This window comes from Hippoglossus hippoglossus, chromosome 15 (genome assembly GCF_009819705.1).
Source record: "Hippoglossus hippoglossus isolate fHipHip1 chromosome 15, fHipHip1.pri, whole genome shotgun sequence".
Lineage (NCBI taxonomy): Eukaryota > Metazoa > Chordata > Actinopteri > Pleuronectiformes > Pleuronectidae > Hippoglossus > Hippoglossus hippoglossus.
This window is the reverse complement of record NC_047165.1, coordinates 12,439,530-12,466,596: the sequence shown is the minus strand read 5'-3', so window position 1 is coordinate 12,466,596 and position 27,067 is coordinate 12,439,530. Positions and strand designations below refer to the sequence as shown.

General features: G+C 44.7%; 2 protein-coding genes across 2 annotated transcripts; one reads left to right on the top strand and one right to left on the bottom strand.

Annotated features, from left to right (window-relative positions):
* Positions 1–15,608: 15,608 nt before the first annotated feature.
* gdf10a (growth differentiation factor 10a) lies at positions 15,609–20,187 on the top strand. Its single transcript, XM_034609305.1, has 3 exons — positions 15,609–16,161; positions 17,839–18,992; positions 19,113–20,187. Exons 1-3 carry the CDS (start codon positions 15,918–15,920, stop codon positions 19,302–19,304), a joined length of 1,590 nt encoding a protein of 529 aa, XP_034465196.1. The 5' UTR covers positions 15,609–15,917; the 3' UTR covers positions 19,305–20,187.
* A 3,473-nt stretch (positions 20,188–23,660) lies between these two features.
* Positions 23,661–27,067, bottom strand: prdm8 (PR domain containing 8). The gene is made up of 4 exons (XM_034609411.1): positions 26,868–27,067; positions 25,938–26,157; positions 25,331–25,559; positions 23,661–25,199 (listed from the first exon to the last, which is right to left on the bottom strand). The coding sequence occupies exons 1-4, from the start codon at positions 26,876–26,878 to the stop codon at positions 24,109–24,111; spliced, it is 1,551 nt and encodes a 516-aa protein (XP_034465302.1). The 5' UTR covers positions 26,879–27,067; the 3' UTR covers positions 23,661–24,108.

The window sequence follows — 27,067 nt, the reverse complement described above, 5'->3', positions numbered from 1 at the left end:
CACACACACACACACACACACACACACACACACACACACACACACACACACACACACACACACACAAACACACACACACAATCAAGACAAGTGACAGGCCTTTCTCTGCTGTGCTCAGGCCTCCTCCTGCAGGGAGTTTATTATCCTTTCTCCCCTGACATGTTGGGCGCTCTTTTATCTTTGAATAATGCATGAAGCCTTTTTGAAATCTATAGTTGTAATTTTGGCACCAAAGCTCGGGTTTATTTGGATTTTCTTTTAGATGTGGAGGAGACCCCACGCATTATAGAAGTCTGTCAAACCTCAAACCCCAACTCCCTGTTTTTTCAATGATGACACGAGCAATTTACAGAACTTTGTTTGGTTGACTTTGTAACGCAGGCCCCATTTTCACAGCAGCCACGTCCCCCCACCTCCAGTGGCATTTATAACCCTTATTTCTTACTGTAGGTCCCACTTGGAGGAGTGTCCAAACCTGCGACTGGGATCTCTCCCTCCCTTGTGTATTGTAATGGTGTTGGGGCGATAATGTAAAGTGTTAGCAACGGGCCGGGTCACTGGCTGCTGCTGTTTCGAGGCCTCTGTGTTCTCTCAGGCCTCTGCTTTCCCAGCTCCTCTCCCCTGAAGCACTGTGGGTGTGTTTAGAGCATGCTCAGCAGGCCGCCCTCCATCACAAAGCTCTCTTCTTCCACAGTCCAAGACTGCCAGCTGGTGAGAGTGGCCAGTGTAAGTCTGTATGTGTGTTTGAAAGAGAAAATGTCTGTGCTTAAAAAACAAAACACAACAAATAACGACTTCACTTACTCCTCCGTGGCCACTGACCTAACCAGAGAGGAGGAGAAAGAAGGGAACAGACTTGGAGGAAGACGTGCAGGACTTGGATCTTGAAGTGGAATAAATCAACAAGCTGTTCTCATTAGGCCCGGCGCTGCAGGTTGTTTTCTTTTCTTTTCTTTTTTTATCTCCCCAGCAGGCAGGCCGGGCCGATAAAGCTTCTCCACTCAGTAGCATTTCCACAGAAGAAGAAGAAAAAAAGAACATAAAACACAAAGAAAGAATAAAGTGCTGGCTTTGGGGTTTCAGGAATCCAAATTAACTGTGGGTCATGTGAGAGCCTCGCCGCGGCAAAGCGAGAAAACGGCTGAACTGCCATGGGAATTCACATGGTCCCGGCGACCCACCCGCCATGAAAGCCTCAAAAGAAAGACACAAATTCTCAAGCAGAAGAGCAGGCGTAAGATAAAAGACGTGGGGAGTGTGAAAAGGAAGGACACAGTTTCCTGTTTCCTTGGGGCCGAACGACATGATGCACAGCCTCCAGATCTGGCTCAGCTGCATCCAGTGAAGGAGACAATGACAAGTGGTTGATGAGCATCACCCTCACATCCAGTCTGAGTCCTCAAACAGCACCAGCAGCCTCCAAGAGCGATGCATCTGTCAGCTGTCATCTTCCTTAAAGTCTGCTTCCGTCCTCCCAGGCGTCACGCAGCAGCCAGGTTTCAGAAGAAAGACATTCTGCTGCTCGTCACACACCCCTATGATTATTCACAATAGTAGTGGAATGCTGCAGAGACCCAGAGCTGCTTGAGATGTGACTGCAGCCAGGCCGACAGCGAGAGAGACACATTTTTTCCCGATGCCACAGTGTCCAAAAACAATCGGACGATTTCTTTCAGGGCCGTCAAACAGCTGGTCGTGTGCCATGTGGGTTTATAAAGGAAACAAGAGGGAGCGAGCCCCGGATTTCTCTGACGTCTGGCCCTTCACCAAACTCTGCTGCAACACTGTGTTTCCCTCTTCTGTTCGTTTCTTCCTCTCCCTGTTTTCTACACATGTATAAACTCACTGACATTCTTTAAATAATTGGGCTCCTTGTTTCAGTAAATTCTTTGTTGATTTTCGAATTCTCAGACACGTGTGACCATTTCCTTGTGATTATCTCTTATAATGCAGGGGATGTAGTGACTATTTGCCCGTCCATCTATCCATCCGTCCGACTGTAATTATTTAATTTCCAGAGCAGAAGTCAAAAAAACGTTTTGAATTCATTTTATGAAACTTCACAATTACAGTATGTTCATCAGGAAGTGAAGTGGTGCCATCATATTCTGGGTTTTCCGGGGGAAATGTCATCTCCTCATGACTCTTGTATATCTTTGGACATTGTCCAGTGGCTCCACTCCAGACCATGTCTTTGTGGTTCCTTTCTCAGTCACCAAAACTTGAACATTTCAGGCTTCATTTACCCTAACCCAGTTGTCTTGAGCTTCTATTTATCCATGAGGTATCTGCCAAAGGATATCATTTTAATGTTCAGAGCATAATAAAACTATAACTAAATTTGAGATCAGTAGCATTTCTGTCCAGAACCTTCACATCAAGGTTTGTTTTTGTTGCTGTAAAATACACATTCCTATAAATGTAAACCCAAAATGTTTTGAGCACCAACATATTTCCATCCACTTCCCTTTTAATTGGTTAGTTGGTTGTTTTTTGCATTGATGGAAACCTCAAAATGAGCAAATGAAAACTAAAACTAACCAAAAGCATGAACATAGATTGACCAAAGCTGCTGTCAATCACCTTTTATTCAGCAGGTTTACCAATACTTAAGTTACCTTGCATATACACACTAATTTTTGTGTAAGAATTGTATAAGTAAGTACAAATGTTTGTATGTGTATGTAGTTTGGGGGAGCAAAATAACATTTGGTGAATTTTCAAAGTCAGATTTTATTTTCCCTATATGCTTCGTCTTAGTAAATATCCAGTGTGTCCAACCAGACAGACATGTGGAATCAAGCATCATAAATGTCTTGAAAACATTTTGGTTTCCATATGGATCAGAAGCCACATTCTGTGAAAGCCAGTTGTTGTGGTCGACCAGGATCTTTTTTCAAAGACACTCTGATCTCGGCCATTAAAGCAGACACTTTGTGGCTTATTTCAGGAGCGGGCCCCGGGGCCACAATAACAGTGTTTTATTGTTGCAGATGAAGCTTGAAATTAAACAAGCCACTTTTGAGCTTCACTTAGACAATTTTAGACGAACAAGGCGAGTCTGACTTAATGAGGTGGATTTGGATGGATAATAATAGGAACTGTAAGAATTCAGAACGCAAACTGCGGTGGCTGAACAATGAAATCACAGGCCGACGGACTCAGGAGGCATACGGAAGCACTTCACCGTGGATCCCGCTTGGCCACGGTTTCAGTTTTCATTCCCCCAAAACCACGATTATTCTTTTGAATTTCACCCCATGAAAACTGCGCTCAGACCTCGAGGCACCGCAGCAATCCTTCGGATCTGTGATCGGCCTTTCAGGATTTATGGCGACTTGTTTGAAGATCTCCAGATCAAAATACAATATCAGAACACTCAGCTCCATAACAAGAAGCAGAATAATGACATGAACATAAACAGTTTAATGATAAATTGAGAAATGATGAGAGACGCAGAGCAGAATGTGGGATTGTTTTTACCTTTGGTGCATTAAGCCAAAGAGGAAGGTCAAGGGCACGTTCAGCCACAACATGACGGGTGGTTTTATTTCCTGTTTACATCCACTTGAACTCAACGGCTGCAAATGGGATTGTTTGGAAAGCTGCTAAATGGCCATATATATATATATATATACAATCACCACTGACAGTTACTAATGGCGTTAGTCACTGAGTAGTACATTAACAAACCTGATGTGTTTGGCTGATAGGAAAAAAAAAATGTATTAGTTTGTTTAATGCAGCATGTCGCCCCGCAGCCTAACAAGGTGTATGTTACTGCCAGCAACCACAGTCTGTTCTTTCCAGAGAGAGAGAGAGTGACTTATTGGCCTCTCTCTTGTTTGTCTTTGCCTGTCCAGGTTTGTATTGGCAATGTGGTGACTGAAGAGAAACACAATCAGGCCCAGAGTTGCCACTCAGTGCCCTTCATTCATCCATCACATCAAGGGTTTTCTCAACGCAGAGCTCCTACGTGCAATTAATGCCACGGAGGTGCCGTGTAGAAGCTGCCTCGAGGCGCAGACCGTGGAGGTCACAAAGGACTTCCTATACTTTCACCTCCCTCTTGTATTGGTAACAACAGACGGGCATCAAAGCAATGTCAAAGCAAGATAAAGCTCGCTTGTTACCTACATAAACGCCCCTGGAGCGACTTTCTTCCCCTAGTGTGTTTCCATTCGGTCACTGATTGCAAACAAAAGGCTTGATTTCCTTCATTTCATTTGAAAACAGCATCTCTGTCCACACAAGCGGTTTGGCTCCGTATCAGTTGTAATCGCCTTCCATACTAAAACGCCTGAAAACGAGTAGCGAGTGACGACTAACACACACTGAGCCTGTGTACACACAAATTGCTGGAATAATAGCTCATATCCTGCACGTAAGCAGTTGTATCATTGTAAAATGCAGAATCTAACCGCACAACAGCTGTAAGCAAAGACAACATGATCATCAACGCTTGTAATTGATCATCCAGGTTGCGTTCTACATTGGTAGCTGAGGCTAATGCCAGTTGTTTTCTTCCAAAAGAGGATTATGTATTAGGAGCCTGACGAATCAACAAAAACTACGTCATTAACAAAATGACCCAATCAGGAAGTGGTTGTGAGTGTCTACGTCGTCGTTTCCAAACGTCTCAGTTCCTACCCATCAAGACTAAAACACAGATTTTTTTTTTTCAAACTAAAACAGGGCCAGCAGCGTTTCTAAACTCCTCCATTTCAAAATACCAGAGTAGTGTGGGCAGCAGGCGTATCCATAGCTGGCTTGATACGTTTTTTAAATGAAGACGTTGTAGTATGGATGTAGCGTTGAGTGGGGTTGAGGGTTACTTCAAAGATTTGTCTTTCTGAACAGACAATCTAAGATATCTGACCAAGAACATGTTGAAAAGCAGATAAGGACAAAGCTGGCTTTATGTTTCCCGTCTGAAAAACAAGACTACACATTTGTCTTGCTGCACAGACCCACTTTTCACCATGTGCTCTGATAGAGAAACACAGAGGGTTCAGGGAAGCAGTCGAGCCCAGGCTAAGTGTTTTCTTTGGCTCCGGTCAGAACGGTTAACATGGGAGAAATGAATGCTCCCAGGATATACCATGACATATTGTGCTTAACTTTATATTACAAATATAAACATGTTTTACAGACAAGTTTACTTCAGTTTACTTCGTCTGCCGCTCAGAGGTTAGCTTGAACTTGCACACAGAGACATGAAAGAGCACATGTTCACAAAGGAAAATACTGTATTTTCCCTTTGGCTGCCAGGGATCTTCACTCAGTCACGTTACATTTCATGCCGGCTGCCTTCGAGGCACATCAGACTAACATAAACACCTCCATGGGAATCTGAGAACTGCGCTTCAAGTTGAATATGTGGTTTGATGCTCTATAAAACTGATATTTCAAAAGCATAAAACAGAATCCTCGGGTTGGATGAGACTTTTTTGGACGGCAAATACTCAGACGAGGCTTGGGTCTGTTTTTGTGTTTGGATACACAAAAGTGCAAAGGCCAGACTCAGCATCTATTAACCAGGCCTCCCTTCCTGCTGCAGAGCTCCTGTGTGGCATGGCTCAGGGCCACCAGGCGAAGAAGAGAGATGAGATAATCTGGCAGGGGTGGAGGTCCACTGCGGAGTGTGTATTGTCTGGGATGAAGCTAATAAAGTCCAGTCATGCTGTCTGATCCTTGATCCCTGGCCCAGGTCCAGACCAGGCATACTGCTCCTGTCTCTCCACTTATCGTCTCCTCTCGGCCCCCTCCAAACTGTGACAGGGGGGGGCTTCCAGGAACAGCTTTGATCAGTGTCTGCCTGTCATTCAGCATTAGTCACCCCCAGGAGAGAGGGGAGTCCTCTCTGGGCCCAGGATGGACCGGAGAAGGCCCTGGATCCTGAATGGAAGGGCCCATGGCTGTGGAACAATCAGCTCTGTGTGGTACAGCAGACGTCTGGGTGTTAGCAGAAGAACTCTGGTGTGTGCCACATGTCTCACCCCTGACACTGTCATGACCCAATGTGCACCACTGTTACAGCTTTATCTCCCTAATACAACCCCACAGCTCTATTAGAAAAAGGATGTGCTGGGGAGATCATAGCCATTGCCGACACATACACATACGCTCTTAACTTCGGTTTAATTGATATTTGATGATTTTTGTCCTGGGCACTTGTGGTAAAAACGGTGAAGGCATTGAGTTAAGCAGCCAGAAGGTAAAAAATATACACATTCACAGCGTTTCAGTTCCAACAAATTAGCCTATTTCCCATTCCATTAGAATCACTATATTAACGACTTGTCGGAGAGAGTATTTTTCTTGCTCCGGGCTTATTTAGCTGCCAAGCATGACATCAGGCGTCTCCTATTCAAATCTATCATCTGTCTCTACCTCACGTCTGAGGTACAGGAGGTAAATGGGAGCACTAGAGAAGGATTGTGCTTTTGTCGAGTTAGGAAAAGTTTCAGAGCAGATGATGGTGAGACTCCTATAGCCTGGATGCTTTTACGTTGAAACAGAGGGTGGCAGAGTCCGTTTAAACAATGTGAAGACCTCATGGTCCATGCTCCATGGCCTTGGAAGCAATCAAGTACACAACATGCACACACACACACACACACACACACACAAGCACATATACCCACACACACACACACACACACACACACACACACACATGCGTTGTAACATCTGACACCGCTCCCCTGCTGCTCCCACCGTGTCAGTAGGGGAAGTCCATTCATTTCAGAAAAATGCCTTGTGAATCAGAAAGACTCTGAACTATAGGACCGAGGTTTCAGTTTACACGGAGGCTGAATGTTAACTCACATGAACGCTGATACGTCCAAAAACCATTCATAAATATCATTTATAATTTATACGCAAAAGCATTGACAAGGGGGACCATGCAGGGCCATTGATCCCGAAGTTCCGGGGGGTGCATTGGACCAGAAAAGTAAAGTAATGAGAAATTTGACATTGTTCGTTTTAACTGTGCAGTTGTCAAACGTCTGACACTTTATGGCCAGTGTCTTATTTTGTGTGATCTGCTGAGTTCAGTCACACAGCAGACATATCGGCTATCACCAGCTTTTTAGTATTTCCTGTTCACAAATCAAACCGTCAGCTTTAAGCAGTGGCAATCCATCATTGAGATTTATACTTTTGCATGGCTGCACATAGACACATACAAAAAGAGAAGAGAAGTCAGAATGGGGGGAAAAGCTGAAGGGTTGCAGTTTGGGAAAAAAGAAAGTCAGTTGCAAAGAGATGAACTTTGTAGAAAGTAAGAGAAAGAGAGAGTGAAAGAAAAGGGAAGAGAAAAAGTTGACAGTCAAAATAAGGAAGGATAAAACATACATTTTGATTTGACGTATTGGATTTAATTTACTGCCTGAAAAAACTGAAAGTAAAGATTTTACTAATATTTTTCATAATGATTCGATTTGTTTAACAGCATCAGTAACTCTCCCCACACTTTCTAAAACTTCTTGGTGATCTCCTCAGTGTTGGATCTAGGATTTTTCTAAATCAGGGGCCATAAAGGGGCCATAGTTTCCAAAAGGGGGCCAATTATATGTCCAGCATTCATGCACAGTTTCTGATTCAGCAAAGTGCACATTTACTGTTAGCTCTATAGCTTTGAGCAAAGCCACACATCATTGAATCATTTTATATATTAAAAAAATTGTTCCTTGTTTATAGAATTGTATTCTCTATACTAAAGTATATATCTAAAAAAAAAACGTTCTTATTTAGCTGTGATATGTAAGTGACTTGTTTACTCAAAGAAAAAACTGACAGGACAGGGGGACTTCAGGAGCCAATAAAAATTCCGTTGGGGCCAGTGCCCCCCTGGCGCCACCACTGGATCTGCCCATGATTCTCATTATGTTTTTAGGCTGCTCCCTTGTATTCATTTTTTAAAAAAGTACTTCCTCTTGTCTTCTCATCTGATAAAAGCAATAATGTAGATAAAGCCGAGAGTTCACTCTGTTTAAAACCAGGAAGTTATCAACAAAGGGCCTTCACTGGTATTAGTTGAACCTGCGTTCCAGTGAGATTAGCTACCGCTGCTCTGGCCTTGACCTTTCAGCAGGCTCTGGCTGACAATGTGCACGGGTCTCACTCTCTCGTACTGTATATTTATTCTGCAGGCTGACCCGCCTGTAACATCAACAGATAACAATGGACCTCAGTGGATGAAATGTTTGTACATGTATCAACGGCTGCCAAAACCGTGAAACATCAAACTGATTCAACATGACTTGGAAATATAAAAACACGTTTCTTTTTCGATCTCCACTTTCCCGACTTTCACTAATCAGTCACTTAACCACTATTGGGCTTTTCGCTTCCTGAAAAGCGCCAACATGACATCACCGCAGCAACGGTCATGTCCAATTAGAGGCCAGAGAGTGACGGGAGGCCTCAACCCCCCACTAATGGGAAATAGATATTGTAGTTATTACTCTGCTAGGAGGGCAAATTTATTGGGAAGTATCACACACCGCCTCGCAAAATGATGGAGACAGAAGCTAATTAGAGCAAGGGTCAGTCTGACAGATCCATCAAGCTATGAAAAGGCGCCGCCATCATATTCCCAACACCAATTACATATCTGCTTTCTTTAGAGGGCCGGAGCTCTGGGATAACAGGCTGGAGGCTGTTGGGTAAAAGTCAGCCCAACAGAAACAAACCCCATGTAAATCTCAGCAGGATATTGTAACGAATGTGTGTGGGCATATCACGTTGTGGTGAAACACTCATGCATGCACGAAGAAAATTATCACATCCCACTGAAGAAATACACTTTGTCCATTCTTCCCACCTCAGGAGTCAAGTTAAAGAAAACACCAGAAAGGTGAAGTGAGGAGGAAGTGACAAATAAGTGCCCTTTGATTTGTTTTACAGTTAAAACACTCAAACTCATTCCCAAGTGTTTCGTCTCTGTTTTCTATCAATATTATGAAACCTGCTGCAATTCCCACATCTCAAATAAACCCTCAAATTTCATTTGAATTTCACAATATTTTTTTAAAGCGTGGCCTGTCAAGGAGGCGAAACATTCCCGTCTTTGTCCGACACAGTCAGCGAGCGAAGGCAAAGTCACTCAAGACTTTGCAAAATCCAAATAATTAAAGGATTTAGCCAATCAATCTCCTGCATGGTGCAATTTCCTCCATCCTGGCTCCGGCCCAATGGGGTTTAAGGAAAGCCTGTGGAGGTGAAGGTCACAGGCCAATGGGACTTGTTCAGGAAGTAGCAGCAGCACAGCGCGGCCTGTAATGAATATCTTGGGCGTCAGAGTAAACACACCACCACCAGTCACAGCTCAAATCACACTGTCTGCAAAATATTCTGCTCCCAGCTCACACTGCACACTCAGTTGCTGCAGCGTGTGAGCGCAGAGTCACTCACTCAGTAAAACACGTCAATCTGGAGACTGTATTGTATGAATGCATAAGTAATTGCTGACAAACAACCTTTTTATGGTACTAGTGCAGTGGCTGTTTTAAACCTGCCTGTTTGGAATGGGCTGTTTGCTTGACCTGTGTAAATTCTGCTACAGAATTATTCCTTGCCATTAGTGAGTCCTCCACAGTCCATGGTGCAGAGTGAAGTTAGAAAACGTTGTGTTCATCCTTCTTGGTTTATCTGCAATGAAGATTTATCAGTGTTTTACATCAAATGAAACTGAATTTGCTTTAACACTGTTCACATATATACAGAATAAAGCTCTGTAATTCAGCTCAATATAAAACTTGAGATACAGGGGAACGGCTGCTCACACAGGAGGTGCACACGAGCACAGAGGTGAGGGCCAGCAGGAGATGACAACGGAACGGAATTTTACTTTGTAGACAATTTGCAAATTGCAACATTAATGTTGTTGCCCCTGATGAACCTCCACAACACCCCTGAATGTCTGTATCAGTGCGATATGGTTAAATAAAAATAATCAAATCATCAAAATGATCTGGTGGGGATTTTGATCTGCGGTTTGACCCAGCTATCGACAGCTGTAGTTTATCAGAGGACCTGGAAGAAGACGTGTTCAACTTGGTCTGCAGACTGAAGGCCCACTGCACCGCCCCCACTGACTGCTATACAGAGCGCTTGTTTTATTCAGGTTTTATTAATATTATTGCATGGCCAACTTGCATCAGATTTAACACAGCACGTCATCTGCCTCTTAACGATACACCTGCCAAGTTTGAAGCTGATAAGTTGAACGGTTCGGGAGATATACGTTCCATATACAGACAGACAGACAGACAGACAGACAGAGGTTTGTGGAATCAGTAGGTAGATCAGAAAAAGGCTTTCTTGGAAGTAGTTAGAGTTGACATGATAATTGGTGTCTGCACAGAAACATACTCAGATAAAATGAATGTGAACCACAAAAACAATAATAAGCTATTAGCAATTACTCAAGGTGCATAGTACAAGCTTGATATTTCTGTCAGTGAATAACATGGGCATTGAGAGATGGAGAGACAGAACAAAAGCTGTATGTCAGACCTGGGAGACGACATCAATCCTGCAAGGACACAGACACACACATATTCCATTTATTTTCCTTAATCACCAATCAGCTCTCCTGTCAAGTGGTTAGAGCCGTGCTCAGAGAAAATACCCCGTCAGTCAGTAAAGTCTCTTGCACAATACATCTCTATATACCTCGCCACGGGCTGTGAAGACAGAAGTGAGCAAAATGAATCTGAATCAGTCAGACGTCTATTACACATGAAACAGTCGTCCCACAGAGGCCCGTTGTGCTGCGGGGATGGTTTTTCCACACAAGAGTCAAGATGTCACACGAGGTGAAATTGTGGGAAGTCGGGTTCTTGCCCCGCAAATTGTCAGCCTCAGGTACAACAAGATGTCCAGCTAACCCCATCCGAGCTCTGAGATCAAATGACCACCTGTGTGTTCAGGAGTCCTCTGTCAAAAACAAAGAGCCGGAGGAGAAAGAAAACCCCAAAACTCAAAAGTATTTATTGAGACAAATTCGGCGCAGGAAGAGAAATATTTGGTTAGCTCGGCAGCGCGCGGTCGGCAGCGTTGGAGCAGTCCACGGTTGAAGTGGGGGGGAACAGCCGGCCCTTTGTTTGCGGACAGAATGGTGCACTCCGAGGGGTCACTGCAGGAGGCCCAACATCACAGACACAGGGACACATATACACACATTCTCCCTCTTTCACACACATAAACGCATGCACACACACACACACACAAACGTTTGCCAGCACATGCATACACATGCACACAAAAACCATAACATTCCTCTGCTTCTATGAATGTTTTATTAACCATGTGAATGGGTCACAGAGTTACAACCCCTAGCATAGCTGTAGACTCCATAGTCGCACACACACACACACACACAAAAACGCTCCTGCTCTTTCTCATACTCACACACCTACCTACACACTCAAGTAGATGAAATTCACATGGAGGGATTTCTGATCATTACACTGAAACCTGTGTCCCTCTGGAAGGTCAGGCGCTCTGATTCGGGCCAAAAACCATGGCGCCCTTATTGTGGTGTTTTACTGGACACTTGGATCCTGTAATCTGGTGTCAGTCTTACTGCAGGGCTTTCTTTGCTGTAAATTACCAGCATTAGTTCATGTGCTTTCTCAATTGCCAATGGTGGTGACCAGCCATGCACATACTTTTGGTTGTTGTAGCTATTTGCTATTCACTGAGATTTCTGCTTCTCCTTGTTTGTGGTGATTACAACATTGTAACATTATATTAAAAAGAAATCAAATTTTTTTCCAGAGACACAAGAAATTGGGAAATATGCTAATTTGCTTTCTTTCTCAGATTTATAAACAAGGATCACGGTTATGTCTGCACACTAAACACGAAGCTATAGCCAGCAGGAAGTTAGCTTGATATAAGACATGTTTGAGTCAGTTGCTTGTCCGGAACATGTCCAAGTGAGCCCATGTGAGAATACAGCAGGAAAATGTTCGCAAACTTCGTACAGAATGAGGGGGGGGGGTGTTGGTGATGTTCCTACGTGATGGACGCAAAACAAAAAGAATACAAATATTACAAGATGAAAAGGACAGTGTAAAAGACGATTCAAGAGCTTACAGTGATAAGGGCCAACGCCAATGTGCTGCAAACGAAAACACATGATTTCCAGAGAATGTTCACGTTGTGTCATGCTGTACCAGGCCCCCCCCCCCCCCCCCCCCCCCCCCCAGCCCCCCTCGCCTGATGGTTCCACACGTTTGTTGTTGTTGTGAACACGTCCGACCTTGACAATCTCCTGTTGCAGTAACCAATCTTCCAGTTTTCAGGTCTGAAAAGGGTTTTAAAGTGTAAAATAAACTGCTTATTTTTTGCATTTTGTTTTATTGTAAAGATTGAACAAATGAAAAATTTAGATTTGAACACATACGCTGCCAGATGTTCCTCCAGCTAAACTAACTGCCAGGCTGACTAAAGCGCACAAATAAGAGAGAAGTATTGTTCCTCTCATTTAACTCTCACCAATAAACTCAGCAAATATTTCCCATAACTTTTTTACTCAGAATATAGGTGAACCGAGCCTGTAGTAAACAGCAGCCAAGGAACAGAGCCAAACAGAAAACTCCTAAAACAATGCAGTGATTTAGACGTAGCAGCAGCTCTCGCCTGCATGTTATTGTCTGTTTAACAGCATCCTAAAAATCATAAAACAGCCTTTAAAGTGACGTTGGCGCTTTTCACTCGAGTTCCTGCAAATCCCGAGTGACCTCTTGTATGTTAGAGTGTGACCTGTTGGTTCGTCCAGTCATAAAATAATCCAGAGGTTCACAGGAAATTCGCTTATAGCTGTAAACATCCTGGTCGATACGCAACATGCGCAACATTTGACTCCAACTTCCCCCTGTTTATTTTTATGAGCCGGAGCCATTGCCAGTTAGTGTGTCCTCCATGTACGTGCACAGCCCAGTCCCTTTTTAGCAAACCGTGACAACTACAGGACAACTGGCCAATAGTTGATCCATATTAAATCCCCTGTGCCTATCCATAAACATCTCTCAGACCCCCACTGCTAAGCTCCAAAACCAGAAAGTCTTAGCCAATACCCCGGAAAGGTGTTAAACTAGGAGCGTTTCCAGAACCAACCATGAGTCCTTGCGCCACACACAGACAAACACACGCGGGCATGTTAATTCCTCGCGCTCCTCCACACCCCCACCGAGAGCAGAACACGACCCCTGTTTGGTTTGCAGGGCCCTGCGAGGGGACCTCCATGTTGAACAAACTTTAAAACACCGCGGCCCTGTAACGCAGCCCGAGTGGTCACACACAACAAGTTTCCCAGTCCAGTGCTGCTGCAGGGATCAATGTGCAGTATGACTCACATATCAGACGTCACGGATTATATAACAGTCTTTCAAATCCTGCATGGACAATCCACATTGCATGCATCTGGTATATTACACTTTGAGTCCGTCTCTCAGCCCTGTGGTGCACTGATGGATGCTGTGTACCATGGCGGCTGTACGGTCTCAGTTGTCCTATCACTGTGATTTCTGATCCCAAGGATCACACTGCTGCATATCCACATTTGGCCCTGAAAGTGGCTGTCGTGCATCTGATGTGGTTTTTATTCATGAAAATCAAAATGTGTGAGATTGTGATCTCAGCGTGAGCCATGACTGCTTCCACATGTGGCTTTGAAGAGTAGCGACACAAGAAAAATCTAAATTCGACGCACTTTGACCTGTCACTTAATACATGCGTGTGCTTCAGGCTGAAACATAAAAGTCATAGAGAAATGACACGTGTAACCATATCCTTAGATTATGCGCCTGTTGAGCTCTCTTGAGAAACATTTACCAGTGGTTTTTCTCTCCCCTGCTGTTTTTCATCTCATTCGATCTAGTCACGATTATGATGCTGCTGTCCTCCACGGTCACAACGGACAGGGGAGCATTATCGTAGATAATGCCCAACATTAATCTCACACTGCCCTACATATTCAGGGTTAGAGGTCAAAGCCATTTCATGTTGTCGTCCTCACGCTTGAGGTATTGGGCTGTCTCCTCCCCAGGAGTATTTATTAGGACCCTAATGCTCATGGTTTCAGATATCACCTCGACTCACCCTCCCTCTCTCCCTGCTCACACATATGTTGGCTTCAAACTTTTTTAAGGCATTCCAATAAAAAACTTGTTGAATAGATGATTCAAGCTGCTCGGTCTGCAGTGCAAAGGACTCCTTGTGGGCAACAAGATACTCCCTTGTTGTCATAATGACAAAGGGTTTTTAATGGCTTGTTAATAACAGAGAACGACCGCTTACTGTTGTGCAAATACTGTTTGGTTTTCATTTCTTATTTCTTCAAAAGAAATAACCGTATATCTTTCAATATTTGTTTGTGTTGCCAGGAGGTTTTGATTTACAGGAGTGGTCATTCTCAAAATGCCACTTTCAATACTCACTTGATTTCTCACAGTGTTTTTCAAAGATGACTCTTAATCAAATGGAAAACAGCCATCACATGTGTTCAAATAAATAACCAAAGCAATTAATCATATTTAGTTTTGCAACGGAGCATAACTCAGCATGGTATGGGAAGAGGCGAAGCATTTATGTGTTTGTGTGAAATGACAAAACCATAAAGGATGCCATTCCAGCCAACTCCTTCATAATGCTCCCCCGTTGTCACACACACACACACACACATACACACACATTCAAACAGATCTCCAGAGAAGTCCAGATTTAAGACCTGTCGCTGGTGTGGAACATAGTGAAAAGGAGTATCCTGTGGGGCCCTTGAGGGCCAAAAATGTACTAAGTAGCTCTGTACGTGTGCTCGTGCATGTGTGCATGTGTGTGTATGTATGTGTGTGTGTGTGTGTGTGTGGAGGGGAAGAGTGTGACCCGAGAGGCCCAGCTAGTTATAGCCTCTCTGCTGGAGACCACCACTTCCACAAAACAAGCATTGTTGGTACAGAGCTCCAGACATCAGAGACACACACTGGAAACAACTCGCATGCACACATTCGTACAAATATACATGTACACACCACCAGAGACAAATCTGTGCCGAGTCTGAGCCCTGCCGTCCCAGTGGAGGCCATGAATAAAATCACAGACAGTCCCTCAAAAGTGTCATCTCACAGCCTCTCACTCCAAAACTCTCTCTCACACACACACACACACGCACGCACACACACACTACTGTACAAAATGTGGATCACTGTTGCTAACAATAGCCCTTGGGTGGTTGGTCAGACTATTATTGTAGGTGTTTCCATGCTAATTATGTGTGACTGAGAGCATGTCAGAAGCAGTTACTGGAAATAATGTGGTGAGATGGAAATTTTGAGGTGGAATTACTTGCAAAGAAAAAAAGAGGAGAAAAAAGCTTATTGAGGTTCAAACGTGGCTTTGTGTGAACAGTGCTAAAGAAACGACAATCATTGTTGTCACTGTACATGGATGCAAAACTTAGAACGACATCATCATCATCACGATCATGAGAGAGAAGGAGGAGGGAGAGGGGGCAGGTCAGCATCATGACCTAAACTCCTGGCTGTGTCCTCTGCAGAGACCTCGTTGGCTGACAGGAGTATACGTCAGCGCCTCTCACCGCTCCACTATAACCCTCCTCAAGCCTCTGGCGCCCACACAGACGCAGAAGTAAGAAGTAGCAGCTCAAACTCTTGCCCGGACTAACCCACTCAGCATCCACGAGTGTGACGGCTCAGCGCGCACGAAGCGGACAGTGAGAGCGGAGCATTGGAACATTTACGCACAGCCTTTTCTTTGCGTCTGGATTGTTTTGGCGCATCTTTAAGTCCTTATTGGAGAGTTTGGGACATTTCTCTGCATTCCTTCCCTCTTTTGGATTTTGTATTCATTTCAGCACGCACACGGCAGCTCCAAGTACGATGCCCTCGCACCTGCTCCTGTTGATGTTGAGCTGTTTCTTGGGTGCAGCGTCGGTTAGGGACATGAAGGGGGGCGCCTGGAGCTCACGGGACAGCGGCTCTCTCCGGTCCTCGTCGGACCCGTTCTCAGATGGCGTGGATCAGGACATGGTCTCCCAGCACATGTCCAAACTGTACGAGAAATACAACAGGGAAAACCGCCTCAAGGAGGGAAACACAGTCAGGAGTGTCAGAGCCAGCCAAGGTGCGTGAACACATTCATCAACCTGCACACAGTAAATGATAAATAGGCATCGCCTCCTGCAAAATTACTCAAGTGCATTCTGATTTTCTTTTTTGCCAAAACAAAAAAACATATAGCCTTGGGTGCTAGTGTCTAGAAAGCCCCTTGATATTTTCCATGCATGGTTATTAAAAGTGGAAGCGCTCAGTGGGGCTGCGTGTCTCGGTCAGACGCTCTAAATAGGTGTGATTGTTTTGGAACAGTCTGAGAATGCATTAAAATGATTTCGGGACGCTGTGGATGCACTGTTGGTGGAAACAGCTGTGCCTCCTCTTGCGCACAGGCTGACCAATTACCGCAGACAGACGCGCACTGTGCGCAAGAATGCCTGCGATTCCCTGAGAGCAAATGCCCGGGTTCAATACCTCAGCGGTGGGTTTGGCGCGCTGCAAAAAGGGCCATTGTCGTGGCTTTCATGTTCCTGTTATGGCTACGGGACGTATGTGACTCCACGTCCCGGAGTCAAGGGGCTTAAAGCACAGTCGTCCCTCTCTGTCTGATGCTGTTTTTATAAACACAACTCACAGACATTTATAGCCCACATAGTTCTCATATGGCATATCATAACACGTGAGTATTTTTACTGCAGTGGCCCAGTGTAATCCAAGGAGAGATGTAAGAGCGTTTTCACAACAATGTAAGATCTGTTAAAACAGTTGATTATGTCTTGGTGTCTGCAGCAGACAGTGCCGGCTGTATTAGGCTTAAGGGGAAGCTTTAAGAGAAACTGAGGTAAGCATTTCCATATGCAGGCTGAATCCGAGGTAATGTATATCTCTTGAGTCAGTCCATACTTCCGCTGAACTCTTGCACAATGAACAATAACTCTGCTGTTGAAGTTAATGTTCATCATGAATATGTAGCTCCCCGCATGCTGGCCCCCACCACCCTACCGCTGCCAGCCCGAGCTCCAGAGTCTGGTTCCTCTTAAGGGCACCTTCTGAAATCCTACCAAGGACCACGGAGCCTCGCAGCAGCCACACAGCTCTGTCATGTAACACAGAACAAGGAGAGGAGTTAAACACTAAGATAGTGTTTTCTGCCACTTGGTACCTTTTTTGAAAATGCCTTTACTGTAGAACGTTATCATCAAATCGTTTGCTTCTTATTCAGACAATGCTTAATACACATGATGAAAATCAGTGATGAATAGTGTAGAAATGCTCAAAGCTGTGCGTTCAGATAAGGTTTAGTTGCTTGTTGCTGGTGTTTACATTGGCAAATGGTTCTCTATAGAATTTGGCTTCTCAGTATATTTGTCCAAGAACAACCAAAAACAGATTTTGAAATAACACACTAAGAGCTGCAAAACATTCTAATTGTTACTATGTGGATTGATGTTTTAAGAGGCTGAGGCAAATGTTTCAGAAGAAGTTTTGGTTTTAGAAACATACACATTTCGCAATGTCAAAGAAAGTGAAAAAAAATCCTCACACACATATTCAGTGGGTCCCTCCCTGACCTTTACGACATCTTACCACCAAGTTTTGTGGTAATCAGTTAAGTAGTTTATGTGTAATCCTGATAACAAACAAACACAGATTAGAACATAACCTTCCTGGCAGAGGCAATGAGAGAAAAACAGTTGTCATTGTGTTGTTCACCTGACTGACACTGATTGATTGATTGTCTTTTCAGACTCCTCTGACCACAGGGCGGCGTATCGATTAAACCTCACAACCCTCCAGGATTCAGAGGTCATCCTTTCTGCCACATTCCACTTCCTGCTCGAGCGGCGCCCTCACCAAAAACCCTGGTTCTGTAAACGCTTTGAGAGCCCTTCCTGTCGATCCTCGGTCGTCAACCCTTCTCCGTCCATCAGCCTGCTCTTTCGCTCTGTCTCCTCTGGGTCAGAGGTCACATCTGGGTCAATGGGGTCACTTCTAGGCAACGTGACCTTCCACCCCCACAGGAGAGGGGTGTGGCAGATGAAAGATGTGACCCAGGTCATAAAGGAGGCGCGGGATAAGGGTCATCTCCTGGTGTCAGTGGAGTTGGACTTAGGGCAGCACCACCAAAGGAAATCAGAGGAAGTGCTGTCCGCCGGCAGCCTGCCCTACCTGTTAGTTTATGCCAATGACCAAGCCCTGGAGGAGCCCAACAGCGTGGCTGCAAGTCTTCAGAGATATGACCCTTCCAACGAGGGAGGAGAGCGCTCACATTCCTCTCAGCTGCCGCACAGGCCTAACTCCTCACCAGAGTCCAAAGGACGCGTGAGAAGGCAGGCGACTCTTCCCACTGACCCCATCCAGAACAATGTGCTACCTGAGGTTGACTACAGGCCCGATGGATACAGGAAAGAAGACCTCTGGGAGAGCACTTGGTACCTCAAACCCAAGCCTAAATCAGGAAGGAAGGAGGAGAAGAGAAAGAGCCAGGATGAAGAAGTGGAGGGAGGAGGAGCACATGACAGAGAAGAACCCCAGGTTCTCAAAGAAGAAGAAAGAACATCACATAATGGGCTCAAAGCTGATGACTCAACTGTGAAGATCGACAAAAACGGTCACACGCGGACTATCGGCGATGGACGAAAGCATGAGCGGAGAAATGAGGGAAAGGATGTAAAAAAGCACAGGGGGCGCTCTAATGCACAGTCGCCTGTCCTGAGTTTCGATGAACAGACAATGCGTAATGCCAGGAGGAGGCAGTGGGGCAACGGCCAGCACAGAGGCTGCTCCAGGAGGAACCTCAGAGTGGACTTTGCAGATATTGGCTGGAGCGAGTGGGTCATAGCTCCCAAGGCCTTTGAAGCCTACTACTGTGCTGGTACATGTGGATTTCCCATGCCCAAGGTAGGAGTACAAACACGTTACTCTATATCATATAATTTGGTTTATACACAGCATTAACAAGTTATATTGAGTAACTATAGTGTGTTGTTCTTCTCCTTCTATCTACTCAAACTCTCCCAGGTGGCGAGGCCGTCCAACCACGCCACCATCCAAAGCATAGTCCGAGCCGTTGGCATCATCCCTGGGGTTCCTGAGCCCTGCTGCGTCCCAGAAAAGATGAATCCCCTGGCCGTGCTCTACCAGGACGAGTCCAGGAACCCGGTGCTCAAGGTTTATCCCAACATGTCCATCCAGTCCTGCTCCTGCAGATAGGAGGGGGGAGGGGGACAAGCAGGGTGGATGTGGGGAGAAACGGAAAACAGGACTAACGGAGACACAGAACCATACATCTGTTTGTCGAGTGGTTTCTTGATCCTGGAGAAACAGCGTCACTTTGGCCGTCATTATTCCTCGAGGAACGTAGGCTGTAGAGAAATCACTTCCATCTCTTTTGTCCTGCGGTAGAAGACTTGAAGAGACACATTGTCTGGCATCTGCCTCGGCGAGAGGAACAGAGTCGCACATGTAGAGTCAGGGCTCCACATGTCCACGAAGCCCCGGTTGTTTTGATTCTGTTTGAGATAATATTGAGGATTTCATGGACAGGAGCATTTAGAGAATGTTTTCTCTTTTATCTCAGAATATATCGGTTTATCAAAAAGCTCGCCGTGAGTTTGTGTTCATGTTTTCTTTGGACACAAAAAGCTATAAATATGAGACTTTATCAATGTGTCATCGGGCAGCTTTACACTGCAACACACAGATGAGATATTAAGAGACGGATTTCGTCATTTTTACATACTGTGTCCAGCTGTTCTTACTTTGGAGCTAATCACACGCCACTGTGTACATACATGCAGCGCTTAATTTGTTTGCAAGACGGGAAGGTTATTGTACATTCTTGCTCTCGAGGAAGTATCCAGTGAATTGTGGAGAGCATCTGGAATCCATTTACACTCGCCACCCCTTCAAGAATATTATAATGAAAACAGAAGAATGTTTCTATTTCGAATGTGACACTTGGTTAAAGATAATTTGTCATGGTTACTAGGTTTTGTATTATTATATTCTAGATGAGATGCTGTACATGTGTATTGTTTAAATTATGAAAAGGTAGCCTTGTGTAAGTTAGAATAAAAAATGTAATTTAATCCAATGCCCTTGCTGGAATATTATTGTTTTATACACTTAATTTAAACTGTGTTTGATTTTTGGGGGGGGGGAAGCAAAAAGGGCACCAGTGTTCCAGGAAGGTTCCACTCAAAGATAACCAACATTCCCCTGCAGCCCCTTGAACTCATTATTACCCCCACACCAAAGGCTCAGACGTTTTGTTGTCCGGCAAATAATGTGAGTAATGCGGTTGCGGCGCATTACTGGTTGACGGAGGAAGCAGGCACGCACCTATTAGGACGTCAGCCACTTGAACATCAAAACACGGCGCACTTCCCCTTTTTCTACCCATCTGTCTCCCTCCATTCAAAAGCAGAGCATCTCCAAGTGCAGGATGTTCTCCTTAATAGCCCCCCCACCAAAAAAAAACAACATATACAGATGGTAACAGATAGATGATCTCAACCACTTGAACTGCAGCGCTTGTCACTTTTATTCCCAGGAGGAAGACGCTGACCCGCGCGGTGCCTAAACAGTGTGTCATACTGACAGTGAAATGACAGAGGGAGCCTTGTGATTATTAATCCATTCCTTTGTGGTTGCTTTTGCCTTGAGCGGGAAGGAGTCGACACTGAGCGCCACATCTGTTTACAGACATGCTTTGAAGTTTGCCAAGACTGGACAGTGATGGTGTCTCAAATACAAACAGAGACATTTAGCAGAATAGGAACAAAAGACTGAGCCCTTGTACTGTTTACTGCAGCTGAAAATATAAGTCATCTTACATGCAATTGTGCGCTTAGAGCTAAAAAAAAAGGGAACCGTCAGCCAGCTGTTATTGTCTCTAAAAACAAATTCGGCCTCTCCTGTTGTCTGCATTATTAGATATACAGAGACTATATATATAGTATTTCATGTTTTACTGTCAGCAATGAATCAAAGGGGATTTTATTTCGTTTTTGACACAGAAGGGAAAAAAGCTCTCGGTGTGATTTCTAAATGTCTGCTGTGGTGCAAGTTCAGCTCACTCAGCTCACTCGAGATCGTAGCATATACACGTTATCGTTTTGCTGATTTCAGTTCGTGCTGGATGTCGTCCTCAGCTAAACAATGCTATGCAACACCTGGACTACCGTGATCAGAACTGTAAATTTAGACCTGTGAATAGGTCGAGGGAAATAAAATGCAGTGAATGCTCCCACCAATCAGAAATATTTTGTTTAGCGCTGTCTGACCCACCCCCCCAAAGTTCCTGAACTTCTCAAAAGTACTACCCCCTGACCTGGGACTTTATTGAGACCCTGGTTCCTGCAGTGGAAACGCAAGAAGTTCCTGCAAGGATTCCTACTTCCTGTGGTCAAAACACAGCTTATGACACTGAGAATTTGGACCTTCAAGATACAGTTACACACTCTATGAACCAACTTCCTGCATATGACAGTGATGAATTTGGTAATTTCACAAACAGAAAAGAATTGATTCAATTTGTACAGGACAATAAACCACAAAAACTCTGGGATTGGTGGGTGTTTGGTAATTAAGCCAGTGAATATGACATAAAAAAACCCCGAAATCCTATATTTTAGTTTTGTAATAATACCTGGGATAAACACTATTTCCCCATTTGTTATAACGAGAGCTTAAAACTAATTTTTAATATTTTAGGATGAAAGCCAGAGACAGATGAGAGGAGTGAGAGAAAAGTCTCAAAAACCAAAAACCTGGTTCTGTTTTCTCCATTTTGAACGAGTGGAAATGTTCCGCAGCTCGAAACCTTTTTCACAAATGTACCTTTTAATGGGGTCTATAACCTCCGTTTAAATTACAATGATGACTGTAATTAGGGTTATTATGAATCATGTTTACATTAATAGATTTCTGAGCTTCAAAGTAGGCTGACCCAATTGTAACGTATACATCCAGGTTGGTTTTTTCTTTTTCCTCATTTCCTGACTGATCCCTTACACAGTCTGTACCCACAGTCTGCTATTAAAAAGTGAACCCTGTGTCAACCACAATCACAGTCACAGGAGAGTACTTACCACGGTCAGTTCCAGTGGAGAAAACCACAGTAGTCTTAGGTACGTGCACGGGGCCCAATGTGCCTAAAAGCCAAAACGAGGCAAGCTGGGGAACCAAGAACAATATTTGTTTTTCCACATGATGACTGTTCAATTAAAGGAGAGCAATACGGCCATTATTAGACAACAGAGGATTTTCTGTCTGGGCTGAATTGGCTCTGTCCTCACGAACTAATGGCTCATAGCTTTAAATAGAGTGACACTGGGCCTCTTTATCATTCATTTAATCACGCAGGCCACAGGGTATTTGATTCAGAAAAGTGAAATAAAATATTCTTTTAATGGTTATTCATTCAGCCGGGAAGTTCATTCTGAATACCTAAAACTGAATGATGTTTTAATACTCGCAGAAAGATTAGAAACATGTTTCAGTGCTCTCCTGGTTTGTTCTCCCAGTTTCCACGTCTTTTTTAGGCTGCAGTCCCACTAATAAAACATATGAGTAATGATCTCCACCCGATCATCATCACAAGAAAAACACCCATGACATAAACCTGTTATATTTTACAAAAAATGATAAATGAACCTCCCAGAAGGCACCTGTTGGAGTCTGATCAGCTGGCGGTTTTGCTTTTGCAGAGACTGAGGAGGATCAACTCTTTTACCCGAACAAAAGTAGATAACAGCAGCATGGGAGGGTTTTACAGCCGTGCTTACGTTACAGGGCGCCCAAGCAGGGTCGAGGCTTGACTTTCCCATGAACTTCATGCCTCCTTCCCGCCTCATTTACCTGCAACAGAGATGGCTATTTATGTCCGTGTGTCCGGAGCCTGACCCGAATGGGAGGTAAGTTGAACATCATTGGTGGAGGAAACATAAAATCAGCAATTCAAAGCAGGGGGCCTGTGTGTGGGCTCCATCCAAGTCTGGTAATGGAGTATGAAACTTTTTTAACTCCAAATTGATTTCAGCCTCTTGGTGTTTTCCTATATCATTTTTCCTTTTTCACATAGCACGTAGAAATGTTGGATGAAATATCTCGAACAACATACTGAAATTGTAGTGATGCACCTTGGATCATTCAGCACAGTCTAATCACAACCCAGACAGCAGACGGATGTGCATGGGCCACTTCAGGCAATAATGTGACACTTCTGGACTTCTTGTGGCCTGGAGAAAACGGATGTGAGCCTGAAGTCGCCCACTTCTAAAATAGCAAGTGTGGCCAAAATATCCCAAAACAAATGGCAAACATGCAGTGCTCTAGGCAAAGTGTAATCTAGAGGTGAACCTAAAGTTTTTAATATGGGCCAAGTAGTACAAAACAAACCAGGCCACCTTTGGCACCTTGGTTGAGAGGTATGTGTGCCAGATGACAGTGTGGACCAGATCTGGGCCAAAACTATTTAGCAATATTATAAAGCAAACATGTTTGATAGACAATTTTGGTCTCAGTTGCTGCCTACTGGGACACAAAAAAAACCTGACACCATTTCTGATTTTGGGGAAAAAAATACTCGAGACGTGTGTTTGATTTTCATCATTTTAGATTTCAAAACCAATGTGCAAATACACCCAATCCATGTGTTCTGTACCAATCAGAGCAGAGAAAAGCTGATGAATAAGAGGGCATGCGTCCGGATATTTATGACAATCATGATCTGTTCTCTGTCTTCCTCCCCTCCTGAGTTCCATAAGGCACAAAAATAACCATCAACCTAATCAACAGGGCTAAAGGACAGACAACACACTGCAGTGAGATCAACACGTACCTCTATCGTCATCTAGTGGACAGGCTGTGGAGGCCATGTCTGTCCGTCTGGCTATTTTCTTTATAGTTACCTACATTCACTGTTATACACCAAATCAGGGGTATAAACATGTTAAATACGAGCATTTTCTAGGAAATAAATAGAGTGTCTTTTTTTCATCCCCCTCTCGTCTCAGTTGTGTGAGGTCATGTGTCTGGACAGGTGGTGGCGCTCCCGGAAGTATTCGTGGCAGATCGGGCAGGTGAGTTTCTCCTCCCGGCGCCTCCTCACTTGGGACTCCACTGCAAACTCCTTCTTGTGGTGGGAGCGCATGTGGAAGACGAGGTCGGAGGTCATGCGGAAGGACAGGTTGCACTTGGCGCACCAGTTCTGCACCGACACGCCGAAGGAGGTGTACGTCGGCGGGAGGATGGTGAGGGAGGACGCCGTCTGCAGCTGTGCGCCGACGCTCCTGGACCAGTGCTCCGGTGCGTAATGGAAAGTGTTGTTCAGCGCCACCGGGGAGGGTCCGCTTTGTAAGTCCCCGCTCAGGACGCTGGACGCCATCAGGTTGTTGTATCCCAAAACGGCCCTGGGGGTGAAAACGTCCGGCAGCTCCTCTAGGCGGCTAGAGGGGGCTGTTGCCGCGCTGCTGAGATGCACCTGGGGGTCGATGGGAGAAGTTCTTTTGCTCGGTTTGCAGAAAGCGCTTTTCTGTTCGCCCTGAATGTTGGACCTGACCAGAGAAAACGCACTGCTGCTGCGTGAGTGCCCCTCGGAGCTCTCTGCCATCTCTCTGCCGTGCGTAAAGGTCTCTTTGGCTCCCACCACGTCAACATCCTCATCCTCATCATCATCAGCAACCTTACATCCCAAATGATCCGGTTTGATCTTATCGCCTTTCAGTTTCCCCGCAGAGGAGGACGCGTCTCCTGCTGCCTGGTCGTACCCTTTAACCAGCTGAGTAATGTTATCATCGTTTGAAATATTTGTCTTTTCTAATAGAACAGTTTTCCGGCCTTTGGGATAAAGCGTTTCCTCGTATTTCCTTCTCTTGGGATAAATCACTGCGTCCTCGTTGCCGCTGGATCTTTTGTGTTCCAGATCTCGGGCGATGTTGTGGAAATCTGTCACTCGGCGTTGCCTCTTTATTTCCACGTGCTTGTGCGCGTAAACCTCGCGGCTCCAGGGGTCACTCTTTACTTGTGTGCAGAGGAAACGGCAGTGGGCCAGGAAGGGATACTCGTTCTTGAAGACCTGGTTACATCTGCAACATCTGTACTCTATAACAGACAAAAAAGACAACATATGATTAGGAACGAATAAATCCATATTTTATGTGACATATATTGTGAAGTGTACATCATCACTCAGACATAATGACACGTTGAAATGTAACAGAGCTGCACCTCACCTTCCCCTGATCCTCTGCTCATGTCTGTGAAGCCCAGTAGGTGAGACAGCTCCTGGTCGTACCACACCAGCAGCTCCTCTTCCTGCCGGATGTCCCGGGTGGTCCGCACGTACAGCTGACCCGCTTTCAGAAAGGCCTCGGTGTTCTGCTCCTCTCCGTTGCGCGCAGCCTGCACGAGCCGCAGCCAGGACAGCACCAGGGCAGAATTACGCATGGCCTCAGGGTCCACCTGTTGACGACAGGAGTACCTGACATTTTTACACCAGCTTCCAAATTATCACATTTCAATCTATTTTGTTTCCTGGAAATTACTAAAATAATGAAAAGGCAAATTGTTAATCATTTTCTGCAGGTGGCACTTGTAAGTGACGTTATTTAAATCGTAGTCATTTTGTTATGGCAGCTTCGTGAACATTATAAATAAAGCCAAATAAAATATCAGGCAAATTAATGTGAACATTTAAAATGGAGCCTGGTGATGTCATGAAAATGATGGTCACGAAATCCCCAGGCTCCTGAAAATATGGAAAATTCCACCAACTAACCAAAGCAAATCTGTTCGGAGAGAAGTTCAAATGACAGCTGAACACAAAACTGTGCAACTCACCCGGAATACGTAGGGCTTCGCTCTCCTGTCAAAGGATTTCTGCGCTATGAAGGCGATGGTGTCATAGAAAGTGTTTTGGAGCACACATGGACCAAAGCACGTGCCCGCGGGGATGCTGCGCGTAACGATCACGCTGCTGTAGAGATCCGCTGGATGCTGGAGGAATTTACTGTCACTGGTCCAGATGGACCGAGGCAGGAAACTGTGATCCATCGTCAAACTGTAATAAAATGCAAAGGGGTTAATGTCAAAGATGGAATAAATATTGTTATTTCAAGATCAAGTTAAAATCACGAGGCCTGATTTAACAGAATAAAAAAAAAATCATGAGAAACGTAAGAATACATTTTCATACTTAAAGTTTGTTTTATTAGAAGGGAGAAATAAGGCTACATGATATTATTGGACTGATATTGTTGGATACAGATGCTCGAAACCAACTCTGAATTGTCTTGCGAGCAATATTGAAAATAATAATTTCTGCCTCAGTATGTGTGTTTTTTTTTCTCCTGCTACAAATTACGCGTCTCAACTGTGTCGCAGGCTCAGCCGGTACCGAGGCAAAATGATCTCTAACGTCCTTTGTCTCAGTTGTTTCACCCGGTTTCTCCTTTTGTCTCCCCATCTGCCGTGGAGACCAACTGCCTCCCGTGCGCCAGGATAACTTCAATACGTTTTCTCCTAATTTATGAACAACATTAACGCACGGAGATTACGAGACTATTGATCCAGACCTCTCTGCTCAATAAAAACTATCTGATCTTAAAGGGCTTTGTCTTTTTTAAATGTTGACAGCTGAACGAGGTTGAATGACCTGCAGGTGCCAATCTGAAGATTCCTGTTTTCCTATTAATAAATGACGTTTGATAAAAAAGACTGTGCGTCCCAGTGACCTGCAGCGGAGCATCAGTAGTATGTGCATGGACTCACCCGGCGGACATGGAGGAGGCTGTTGGTGCCGTGATGTGGCAGCAAGTTGCAGCTGGTGCAGTGGACCTCGCTAATGATGATGCGCTCGCGTTCCTTGGTGACGAGTTACTTATCCGACTGAATCCTCCTCCGTTCTGTCGTCCCCGCTCCTCTCCCACTCCCACTTATTCCCCTCAGAGAGCGCACTGGAGCGTTGCGCA

Bases quoted from the DNA above. Each gene is read 5' to 3' on its own strand.
- gdf10a (XM_034609305.1), top strand. From the start codon at position 15,918: ATGCCCTCGCACCTGCTCCTGTTGATGTTGAGCTGTTTCTTGGGTGCA. The intron at 16,162-17,838 runs GTGCGTGAACAC...TTGTCTTTTCAG, and splicing joins GAGTGTCAGAGCCAGCCAAG to ACTCCTCTGACCACAGGGCG. The intron at 18,993-19,112 runs GTAGGAGTACAA...AAACTCTCCCAG, and splicing joins GTGGATTTCCCATGCCCAAG to GTGGCGAGGCCGTCCAACCA.
- prdm8 (XM_034609411.1), bottom strand. The intron at 25,560-25,937 runs GTGAGTTGCACA...TGTCGTCAACAG, and splicing joins CGAAGCCCTACGTATTCCGG to GTGGACCCTGAGGCCATGCG. The intron at 25,200-25,330 runs GTGAGGTGCAGC...TGTCTGTTATAG, and splicing joins GAGCAGAGGATCAGGGGAAG to AGTACAGATGTTGCAGATGT.